The sequence below is a fragment of the Saccopteryx bilineata genome, chromosome 7, assembly GCF_036850765.1.
Source record: "Saccopteryx bilineata isolate mSacBil1 chromosome 7, mSacBil1_pri_phased_curated, whole genome shotgun sequence".
In the NCBI taxonomy this organism is placed as follows: Eukaryota; Metazoa; Chordata; class Mammalia; order Chiroptera; family Emballonuridae; genus Saccopteryx; species Saccopteryx bilineata.
The window spans coordinates 106438606-106450812 of record NC_089496.1 but is presented as its reverse complement, the minus strand read 5'-3'; the positions used below and the strand labels follow the sequence as shown (position 1 = coordinate 106450812).

At 49.5% G+C, this 12207-nt stretch overlaps 1 protein-coding gene across 22 annotated transcripts in view; it reads right to left on the bottom strand.

Moving 5' to 3' along the window:
- The window catches only part of TACC2 (transforming acidic coiled-coil containing protein 2), a 203378-nt gene that overhangs the window by 158741 nt on the left and 32430 nt on the right, over nucleotides 1–12207 (bottom strand). For 20 of the 22 annotated variants that reach the window (XM_066239459.1, XM_066239467.1, XM_066239458.1 and 17 more), the window contains one exon: nucleotides 6699–6811. In XM_066239459.1, coding sequence (XP_066095556.1) covers nucleotides 6699–6811 — 113 coding nt within the window. The remainder of the gene's footprint in view (nucleotides 1–6698; nucleotides 6812–12207) is intronic. The other 2 variants (XM_066239468.1, XM_066239469.1) reach the window with 1 other exon arrangement.

Below are 12207 nucleotides of genomic sequence, written 5' to 3'. Positions count from 1 at the left end.
CCCGACTCCTGCTCAGTTTGGAAGCTGCTTCTTCCCTCAGCAAAGCAGCTCCTCCCCCGCCTTGCGTGCCCACAGAGGCTGTCCACAGCTACAGTGTTCAGCTTCTCCTAGGATGGTTTGTTTATCTGCCTCTCTTCACAACGGGATCAACGCGTCCTGCTCGTCTCCGTACCTCTGGCCTCGGGCCCAGACCTTGGCCTCTGGTGGGCTGTGGGTCCATGTTTGTTAACTGAGCTAAGAAACCTGCCCCTTATCCCCCAAAAAGATGAGGTATGGTCGGGTGTTTCAGGTGCTGGGTGTATAACAAACAGAAAATGAGCTGAACCTGAAACATGAAGGATCCCACGCTTTTCTCTCAAAGACAATGGCTGAGCTTAAGTGTCCCGCGGCCTGAGGCTGGGCTTGTGACAGCCAGTGCTCTGTCTTGCCGGATTCAACTGGTTCCAGTCGGATTTCAACCTGGACACTGCATTTGTGACCATGGAACTCACAAATATACCTCGTTCGGCCAGTTTTCCACATCTCAGCTAATGGTCCCATCTACTCAGTAATCGCTCAAGGCAAAACTCCAGGAATCTTCCTTGACTCCTCTCTCCCTCCTTCTAAATTCAAGTCATCAGCAAGTCCTGGCATCTCAAGCTCCAAAATATCCCAAATATTCCAGCCTATGCATGTTTCTCCATCTTCACTGTTGCTAACTTCGTCCCCACATTCTCAATGGGCCAGGGTCCTCCCCAGCGGCTGAGAAAGCCTGCCGGTTCAAGGCACCACTACAGCCTGCCCAGGGCCTGCAGGGGCCCCTCCTCGGACCCCTTGGCCTGAAGTCTTCCCCCTGGCATTCTCCAGACAGCAAGCAGAGAGGTGCCATTAAAATACACGTCGGTTCATGCCACCTAAATCCAGATTTCTCTGCGGGGACTGCAAGTCCCCCCCCCCCCCTTCCCCAGTCTCCTGTTTCTCTAACACCGAATGCATGCTTGCCTCACCTCAGGCCCTCTGCCTGCCTGTCCCCAGCCTGGATCTTCTCATACCTACCTCCTAACTATCATTCTAAACTCAGGTCACAGATCACCTCCTTCCCTGGCCGTGTCATCCAGGGGTATCAGAATCACCGGGAAGGCTTGTTAAATAAAGCACAGATGGTTGGGACCCGCTCCGAGTTCCTGATTCAGCGAGTCTGTGCCGGGGCCCGAGACTCTGCATTTCTAATAAGCACCCAGGAGATGCTGAGCTGGCCGATCAACTGAAAACCTTTCTTTGAGAACCACTAATCCATCCTAAACTAGCCACTCCCTTTTCTGTTGTCTATCACAGCGCCCGTTTGGTGTCTTTTGGAGCCCTGATATGACCTGAAAGTGTCCCTCCCTTTGTTTCCTTGTTCTGAGTCTGACTTCCTCCTTGCAACCTACTTGTCCCCTGGAGCAGAGACCCCTGGGCCCCTGCTGTAGGCTGTGTACCCCGCACACAGCACGGCATCAGGGCCAAAATGGATGCCCGATAGCTATTTGTTGAAACAAAAAAATAGAAGAGAGAAGGCAGGCAAAAGGCTTTGGTGTTTGTTAATTATCCCCAAATTCTGAGTCTTAAATTTAAAGTTCACAGAAATGCAAAAAAAAAAAAAAAAAAAAAAAAAAGGAAAAGTTAGCTATCACCACTGGACTGATAGTAACCCCAGGTCAGCCTTCTCCAAACTTCATCATAAGAACCACACAGGCTTTTCATTTAAAAACAGATTTTTGGTCTCACCCCAACGCTACTGGGTCCTTCTCTTCAAGGGTGGGGGTCGGGAAACGGGGTATTTTAACCGATGATCAGGTAGACCTGGCAATAGGTCAGGATTTCAACAAACTCCCCTGCTCAGAGGAATCGAGAAGGAGCCCACTGCTGAGGGAGCGCACAGATTCCACGCTCCACTCCCAGCGGTTCTGTTCAGGACTGGCCTGGGGCCTGGGAATGTGTATAGATAGCTAACCTCCAGGTAAATCTTATGATTTGGGGAGAATGGAAACACCGCTCTGCCTGGTTTCATTTGCTACCTTTCAGCCCAACCCCAAGCCCTTCCCCTGCTCCTCATGGAGTTTTGAAGTCACAAACATAAGAATACTACATACCAGCCTGAGAATAACTTGGAGAAATGATCGAAACTCACCCACTTCTGTGGGTCCTACCGGGGCTTGTCCCCCAGCCACCATCCCTGCTACCCTTCCAGTCTCCCCCCTCAGTGCACCAATTGGAGCCCCGAAATTAGTTTTTTGAACACTTCCCTTGCTTGCTTAAACCCTTGTTTAAATACAAACTGACCAACCACAAAATGCTTCCCTGCTTCCAGTTATCAGCGGGATACATCTCAACCTCCCACCTGACCTCCAAGTCCTCCTCTGTCTGGCTCCCTTCTGCACTTCTGTCTGCGGTGCACATCCCCCGCTGTGGTCCAGGCTCGTTTCCGGCTCAGCCGCAGAGTTCCGGCTCAGAGAGCCTGCCCGTACCAGGACTGGCCTCTGCGGCCGTCCCCATTGGGTCCAAGTCCCCCCACACCCACCCAGAGGATCTCCTTGTCCAGTATCCAGCCCACGCAGAAGCCTTCTTCTGCTGACCACCAATGTCACTGAGCCTGTCCCTCCCGCAGCTGTAGGACATAATGTAGCAGTTCTCAGCCTGGTCCCTGGATCAGCAGCACTCATGGCACCTGGTTAGAAATGCTCGTTCTCAGGCCTCGCCCCAGACCTACCGACTCAGAATCTCGGGAGGGGAGGCCCCGCAAGCCTGACAGGATTCTGATGCCTCTTCTCTTGCAGAACCACAGATGGGAGCTAATCTAGGCTGTTGAGTTTTCACCCCTTCTTCAGTGACAGAGGTGCCAGAAATTCGCCAGAAAAGCCCATCGTCTCTGAGAATCACTCGTGGCTTACCTTGGACAAATGAGCAAGCACAATGTCAAAACACACGATTGTCTACTCTCCAACCATTTTTTACCTAATTTCTTCCGGGGCAATCTAACAGCACCATTATCTGGGGAAAGTTTGCAAGATGAGATCCATTGTGTTTTTAGGGTTTAAGAGGAAAAGGCTGCCCATCCCTGCTTGTTGGTAACCCAGGAGAGAAAGGGAGTCTCCATGAACAGTGGGCAGTGGACCTGGAACCCGTCTGAATGCGGGTATCCAGGGCTGCTGTGCTCTGGGGTGGACATTGCTCAGCAGTAAGACGTGCAGCCTGACCTTAGCATCATCATGGGAGGTCGGGGTCATCCTTTGAAGGCTGGGGCAGTCCGGAAGATGCAGCCCAGCCCCTGCAGGGGTTTGGCCAGTGCAGGGCTAAGATACAACAGCGACACCACGTGGCAAGTAGAAGGCAAGGCAGTTGAACTGATGGGACTCCCTATCAGAGCTAGAATTTACCCCTTTGGGGATATACCAAGTTCTTGAACAGTTCAGAGGAAGGAGGAGCCTGCAGGGGGAACCGTGGACTCTCCACCACTAAGGCACAGAGAACACAGTGCTCCAAGCCTCAGTTTTCCCATCTGTAGAGGGGTATCACGCCTGCGCGGAGGGCCTGTCGTTGGCAATATTGACGTGTGCCTTTCCCCCCTATATTCTCTCCTTGCCTCCAGCTCCAGCAGGAGCCACTGCAGGCCTTCCTGCGCTTTCTCTCTGGAGTCCTTACAAGTAGAAAACAGAAACAGTCCGAGGTTGGCGGCTCCTCTTATCTTTGGTACAAACCTACAATAAATATATCCTCTGGAAAGGAATTGCCGGTTGTCAGATGAGGCGAAGAGAAAAGGCAAATGCACTTGAGCACAATGAAGAAAGAGCAGGGAAAGGAAGGGGTCGACGTCTGATCGAGTCCCCGAGCTCGCAGGAGGTGAGGCGGGGTGAGCACAGAGGGCCTAAGGCAGTGTCCTTACCGCCCACTAGGGGGCGTTCCAGTTTTCATGGTGGGCGGTTAGCGGAGCAACCAAAGTATAAATAAAAAGATAGATTTGACTATATAAGTTGTTTTATAAAGATTTATTCTGCCAAACTTAGCGAAAATCCGACCTAAAGTACTTGGTAAGTAATTATTATTATATGCTTTAACTTGCTGTAACTCTGCTTTATAAATTTTATAAAGTAAAGTGACTTCCCTACTTTATAAATCACCATTACTGTGGAACCGGTGGGCGGTTAGAAAATTTTACTACTAACAGAGATACAAAAGTGGGCGGTAGGGATTAAAAGGTTGACTACCCCTGGCCTAAGGGAATGACCACGGGGCTCCCAGCCTCACCAAAGGGTCCCACATGCACAATATGGCATCAAGCAGCACAGTCACAGGGCCCGAGGGACAGTGCGGCTGGGAGCAGTGGGCATCTCCGTGGTAACGGGGTGAGGAGGAGACGGTGAGGGCCTCCATACACCAGGTCGGTAGAGGCGGGTCACAAGGATAGCTAACGTGGGCATTCCCACCAGCCTGACTGAGTAGGGATTCTGAATCGGAAACGAACTGAGTCAATGAAAAGGTTTTTATTTTGCCCAAATAGAGCATCTGGCACAATATCCGATGCTCGTCTGCAAAATGAACGTTAAAAGTTATGCTGATCATCGTTGCAGACCCCAGGGGGTACGCCTGCTGAAACAGCACCCAGGGGCCGCACACATCCTCTCCTCCTGTACACGTCCTGACTCCCTCCAAAACTCAGAACCCTGCACGGCCACCTCTTGATTGTTTCTGAGTTAGTGAGCCCAGGCCCTGCACAATAGACATCTTACACTTATGCAAGGGAATTGTTTTTAATTGCAAACAGGAAGTTGCTTCTCTGGGCTTGCTCTCAGAAGGCACCTCTTTTATGCTCAATTTTCATGCCAGCGAGGGTCACTTCCTCTTCAAGGAGAAAAATGGTAATTGACTAAAGCTGAGGAACAAGAAACAAAAGACCTCTGAGTCTGTTAGGCTGTTAGGCTTTTCAGTCCAGCTGTGACATAGGCCCAGATAATTTCCCAGCCTCACCAAGATGGCCAGCAGTGACTTCCCTTGTGCAGAATTCCAGAAAAGACGAATTTATCCATTCGTTTCATGATCACCCTCGAGCCAATTCAGACCAGTCATCTGGCCTCCTTAGAACCAAATATTAAAACCTTTGTCTGGTTACCCTGATAAAAGTTCTGTGAAAGTGGAACAGAGATCAAAGGCGCTGTCCAAGGCGTATTCTGTAATTCTGCCCTAAAGAAACCCACTGTTCATGCCAAGAGGTTCAAGGTTCCTCCTCTGCAAAAATTCCTGCCACCAGGGGTCACTCTCACTCACTCCCCATGATTGTCCACAGTTTAAAGCCAAAGAAACAATTGGTGCTTAAACTCTTAAGGTTCAAAGCTATTGCAAAGCATTCACGACCCAAGTTTCCCTGTTTGGTATCTATATGAAGGGGAGGGGAGACCTGGCATTCAATTTTGCATTTTTGTTCCTTGGAGCTCCTATTTATTCATTCCTTTAAGACCTGTAATTATAGTGTCCTTGAAGCTGGGCTTCCATAGTTCAGGAGAGGTTTCCTAATCAGATCATGCACTCAACCCACTGGCAATCATTCATTGCCTCTAGTGTCCTTGGCTCGTGTCCTTTCTGGGGTCTGAAGGTTTATGTTTGCTGGCCTTCTGCTGTGAAGACCTCCCAAAACTGTGGGTGCTGCACACAGCACGAGGGAGTCTATTGGACTTCTTCCCAATAGCCACGGCAGGGAAACCAGGACCTGACTGTGGGCCAAGGAGGAGCCCCCGAGCAGTGGGCCACACCTGCACTGGCCACAATGCACTGCGACAGTGCAGTTGTGTTGATTTCTGGAATTCAGCCTCCCAGCCTCCCCAGGACTGACACTTTAGTAATCGTTCTGTGAGTGTGTCTCACCCTCTGGTGCCCACAGTGAAAGGGCTCAGAACTGGTCTCCCCAAGATGAGCCACGTTGGCATGAAGATTACTTTGAGATAAAGGCAGTCGAGACCCGGTGGGCTCAAGAGAAACTTCTGACCCCCTCACCCTGCTGAACAACCGGGAAGAATTTAAATTAAGGGCTTTGCCCATAATAAGAGTTATTATCAGAGATAACTTTGTATGCCCTATCTACATGGCAGGGTCAATATATAATTACTGAACATCTGCTCTTTTTTATCATCCCACAAATGACCTTCCTCCCCTCTGGGGCCCTGGGGCTCTTCCCTTGCTCCTTATCTTAGGATGCCATTCGTACCTCATTTTCCCTGACTGCCTTTGAACCCCTCATGTTTGTGGGGCTCTTATATGTATGTGTGAAATTAAACTTGGTTATGTTCTCTCGTTAATCTGTCTCATATTGATTTAATTATTAGACCAGTCAGAAGAACTAACAAGGGTAGAGGAAAATTTCTTCTCCCCCATAATGGACCCCAACTTAGCCACAGATTAGATATCCCTACATACGTTCCTTGGTAGCCTCATCTGTTTTATTTTAAGTTCTGACAATGAACATAAAACAACCTGGATTGTTGCTGAATGGAAGCCTATAATTACTAATTTCATCTTTGGGCCGAAAAACATTAATTTTCCAATCAGGCAGGTCTAGGCTATCACTGGAGGTCTATGAACCACTGAGGTATGTGCATGGGTTTTAGGGTACATTTTTCAGAGCAAACGCTGGGCAGGCAGTGAGCGGGCCAGGCCGTGGGCTGCGTCTGCCCTCAGAACCGGGCTCCTACCTGGGCCGGTCTCCACAGTCAGTGTTCCCGGGCTTCTCCTCCGCCTTCCTTTTTATATTCTGACTGTTCCCCGCTGGCTGCAGGGATCCTGGACTCTGAGCTGATGAAGTCTTCTGAGAGAGAAGAAAGAGAAGCAAGAAATGAAATCAAACAGGAATCTCTGAAAACACAAAAACATTTACCACTGGGCCTCTGACCGCGACATTTAAGGGCTGGGCGGTTCACTGGCCTTATCATCCACTGAGCACCTACCACGGGCCGGCACGGCGCTACTCTTAGAGGGCGGATGGTGAGCAGAGCGAGCGTGACCCCTGCTCTCGTCTGATGGAGAAGAAACACACTTACACAAGTGAGTCCAGGTGAGTAGGATGACTGGGTTAGTAAGAAACCAAGACTGGGGACATCTGCTACACTTTGAGGAGCCCTCTGCTCCTTGGAGAAAGTGGGGATTTTAAGTCTAAGATCTTAAAGTATCCAATTTGTTCGCTTCACTGCCTAGGTGAAAACACATTTTCTCCCCCCTCCCACCCCAGCCACGGTTTTGCACACCAAGATTCAGCTGGAAACCTTTTTAAAAGCCAAATGGGCCCTTTAAAAGCCAATTAGGGGCCCTTGGAAACGTATGACCACCCATTTGATGTTTTCACTATTCTGAGATTTGGGAGCTTTTTTTTTAAACTCCCGCAACAAGCTTGCCTGCTGTTCAGTTGAGTTTTAAAACCAAGATGCAAAAAATACAAAGCACAGGCCCTGGCTGGTTGGCTCAGTGGTAGAGCGTCGGCCTGGCGTGCAGAAGTCCTGGGTTCGATTCTCGGCCAGGGCACACAGGAGAAGCGCCCATCTGCTTCTCCTCCCCTCCCCCTCTCCTTCCTCTCTGTCTCTCTCTTCCTCTCCCGCAGTCGAGGCTCCATTGGAGCAAAGATGGCCTGGGCGCTGGGGATGGCTCCTTGGCCTCTGCCCCAGGCGCTAGAGTGGCTCTGGTTGCGACAGAGCGATGCCCCGGAGGGGCAGAGCATCACCCCCTGGTGGGCAGAGCGTTGCCCCCTGGTGGGCGTGCCAGTGGATCCCAGTCAGTCGGGCACATGCAGGAGTCTGTCTGACTGTCTCTCCCCATTTCTAGCTTCAGAGAAATACAAAAAAAAACCCAAAAAAAAACAACAACAAAGCACAGTCCAAACTTCAAATCACAGCACAGAGAGAGATGAGATGTTTAAAAAACTGAATTTAAATGATGCTCATTTAAGCATGATTGAAAAAATCAGAAATGAGGAAAGGGCCTTTATGAACCCCAAGCAGTGGTCATCTTTGTGTGTGTGTGTGTATGTGTGTGTGTGTGTGTGTGTGTGGCAGAGACAGAGAGAGTCAGAGAGAGGGACAGAGACAGAGAGAGTCAGAGAGAGGGACAGAGACAGAGAGAGTCAGAGAGAGGGACAGAGACAGGGAGAGTCAGAGAGAAGGACAGAGACAGGGAGAGTCAGAGAGAGGGACAGAGACAGGGAGAGTCAGAGAGAGGGACAGAGACAGAGAGAGTCAGAGAGAGGGACAGAGACAGAGAGAGTCAGAGAGAGGGACAGAGACAGGGAGAGTCAGAGAGAAGGACAGAGACAGGGAGAGTCAGAGAGAGGGACAGAGACAGGGAGAGTCAGAGAGAGGGACAGAGACAGAGAGAGTCAGAGAGAGGGACAGAGACAGACAGGCAGCAGGAAGGGAAAGGGATGAGAAGCAACAATTTCTCCTTGCGACACCTTAGTTGTTCATTGATTACTTTCTCAATGTGCCTTGGCTGGGGGGGGGGGGGCTACAGCAGACCAAGTGACCCCTTGCTCGAGCCAGCGACCTTGGGCTCAAGCTGGTGAGCTCTGCCCAAACCAGATGAGCCCACACTCAAGCTGGCGACCTTGGGGTCTCGAACCTGGGCCCTCTGCATCCTAGTCTGATGCTCTATCCACTGCGCCACCACCTGGTCAGGCGCAGTGGTCATCTTTTATCTTGTCCTCCTTGATGGCGGCACTGGCCCCTGAATTCCCACTCCTCAAAACAACACACACCCCTTTAGGGGGACTGGATCTACCTATTCTACAGAATTCTTTCACCCATACCCTCTGTTCCTGAGGTTCTCATGGAAATGCCAATCATGAGACCCTACACCCTTGCCCATCAGGTGTGCATAAGACTCAGATCAAGCCAGGTCCTCCAGAACTTCCTAGGAACAAGAGGGTGGAGAATTGGATGGTGGCTTGTGTAGAATACAAATGCAGAGTTACTGACAGCCTGTTTTGAGCCGTTGCAGGAAAAGAGAGCAGAGCCAGCAGGTAGAGAAAAGCCCAAATGAGATGTATCCCCATCTGGTACATTTCTCTGAATGGTTGGCTGCTTACACTCACTCAGTTGTGCCCCAAGGTAAAATTACACGATGCTACAACTCCCGGGGTTCATACATTCCAGTGCTAACATGACACTACAATTAGATAATCTCCATTCACTTTTGCTAGAACCGAATTGGGGGGGAGGTAACAATGACAGAACAATAATAATAGCTTCTGTTTACTGAGCACTTACTAAGTGCCAGGCACTGTGCCAGTAACTCTCCATTACCTGTGTCATTGTGTCTTCACAACAATCCTATGAAGAAGATGCTATTTGTGTCCCTGTTCAGAGCTGAGACTTTGAGAGGTTGAGTATTTGGCCAAGATCACATAGCAGTGGAGTTGGGATGGACCCATTTCTCTCTGACTCCAGAGCCAGGAAAAGGCATCTCTGTTCTATCCCTTCAACGGGAAGGTGTTAAAGGAGGCAGAGATGCTGGGACTGATTCCTCACCTAAGGACTGCAGACCTACCTACAATGACAGTGCCTCCATGTCCTTGGGCCTCAGTCTCCTGATCTGAGAACCCAGGATGACAGTTATCCCTGGGGAACATTATCAAGATGGCACAAACTTAAAATCACCATTAATTTAAACTCTAAAGTGTTCTTAACTCTTTTGCTGAAGGTTCTTTATAAAATATTACTCCCTTAGATGCATGATTTAACATGTTCACTATAATAACTCAAGAACCACAGTACAAGGCCTGACCTGTGGTGGCGCAGTGGATAAAGTGTCGACCTGAAATGCTGAGGTTGCCAGTTCAAAACCCTGGGCTTGCCTGGTCAAGGCACATATGGGAGTTGATGCTTCCTGCTCCTCCCCCGTTCTTTCTATCTCTTTTCTCTCTCTCTTTCTTTCTTTCTCCAGTAAAAATGGATAAATAAAATCTTTAAAAAAAAAAAAAAAGGATCACAGTACAAAGTGAGTGACATTTTCATGTCAGGGTCATGAATTTTTAAAGTCGTAACCCAGCCTGACTGGTGGTGGTACAGTAGATAGAGCATCGCCTGGGCCGCTGAGGCCGCTGACTTGCGTGAGATATTGTTGGCCTCAGCACGAACTTGCTAGCTTGAGCACTGGGTTGCTGGCTTGAATGTGGGACCATTGACATCATCCCAAGGTCCCTGGCTTGAGCCCAAAGGTCTGTAGCTTGAGCCCAAAGGTCGCTAACTTGAAGCCAAGGTCGCTGGCTTGAGCCCAATGTCACTGGCTTAAGCAAGGGGTCACTGGCTCGGCTTGAGCCCCCCAGTCAAGGCATGTATAAGAAGCAATCAATGAACAAGTAAAATGAAGCAACTACGAGTTGATGTTTCTCATCTTTCTCCCCTCCTTCTCTCTCCCTTCCTGTCTCTCTCTAAAAAAAAAGAAAGAGAAAAGAAAAAAACAAAAATCGTAATCCAGTTCCTCCTTCCTGACTGTCAGGCAGGCCTCACCCCCTAACGTACTGCAGGCAGGCTTCCCTTTCCATCACCACATTATCTGCAGTGAATCATTCTGCAAATAATTTCACAGAAAAATCTCCTGCCCTTCATTCCATGATCAAACTCCCTTTAAAGTAATTCTGAAAAGACATTGACACATCTGACAGCCCAGACGGATGCATACAACAGATGGAATAGGAGACAGATCTTTGCTCTGAATAAAGAAGGGATAAGGAACCACCTGCCAAACCTCCTCAGTCAAAGGCAAGGTGACGCGGGCTCAGATTCGTCTTTGGGAAAGAAAAAAGGGAGTCCTGTCTCCCTTTCACTCTTTCAGCCCCGCCCCTCCGCCTAATAGAAAACTAATCTTCAGGAATACCAGCTCCCTCCAACACAAACACAGCTGGATGAGTTCAAGGAAAGCCATCATATTATTCATAGGAATGCCATATAGATAGCACTTTTCAAAGGTCAGCACAAAGTCACTGCAAGTTAACAGGCGGTCAAATAATGTTTTCCATTTTCCAGATGAGAAACAGAGGGTGAAGTGGCTTGGCTAGTTCTTCTGACTTGAAGTCCAGTGCTCTTTCCGCAATAATAATAACACCCAACACTTACACAGCACTTTCTCTGCTGTAACAAGAATAGCTAACTTACGACTATAAACAATGTCTTTGAGCCAAGTACTCTTCAGTGCTTTCTATGTTGAAATGCATTCAATCCTTACAACAAACCTCTTTCACAGACAAGGTCACTTAGCACAGGGAGTTTAAGCCGCTTGCCCAAGGTCACACAGCTTGGAAGTGGCCGAAGCCAGAACTTGGACCTGGACAGTTTGGGTCTGGAGCCTGTGTCTCGTGACCGTTACCTTATGCCGCCTCACCAGACAGTGGAAATAACTGCCTGTGGTCCCTGCCATCTTCCTGCCACGCTCCAAGTAACTAAAACAACTGGACGTTTATGAATAACGTGGTGCAGGAGCCCAGAGTCCATGCCCAGAATAGCACCTGGCACAGAGAGGCGCTTCATAAATATTTGTCGAATGTAGGATAAATAGATGACTCCCCTTTCATCGGGTAGCCCCTTCTGCAGGTCGGGAGGAGCACCCTCAGCCCTCAGGGCCCTGGCTCCGGCCACACTCCCTAGTGTCTTTGTGGTCCCCCCCAACCCTGTTTCCCCATCCTAGCAACAGTACTAAGCCCTGTTGCTAAGAGGATCCCGGGGGTCTGTTGTGTCAACACACATCGCTGCAAAAGAGCGTGCATTTCTCAAGTTTCCCCTCACACTCCCAAATAGCAGGCTGGGAAAAGACTTGGCAACAACCCTCTACCTGACGAGCTGACTTGTCAAGTCGCTTCTTCAAATCTTCCCTTTGCTGCCATTGCTAGAGATAAACAAACGGCCTTCCTTTGGCTCTGGGACACTCTGAGCCCCGCGTCTATTTTAAAGCCATCCTCCAACCGTCACAGCAACTTTCTGCCCGAAAAATACAACTTCCCGGAGAGCTGAAGTGTTTCAGCATCTTTTTAAAAATTCCCTGACCTTACCTCTTAAGTACATGCCAGGCCTCTAGCCCGGGCTCACTGGTCGTGCCAACCAAGAGCCTCCGTTAACATGGTGAGATCACGACCAGAGCGTCTCGCCAACTCGCCCACTCCCGAATGGCTTTCTCAGGACTGCAGGTGGATTCTGGGAAGTGGACCGAAGGTCAGCCCTGTGG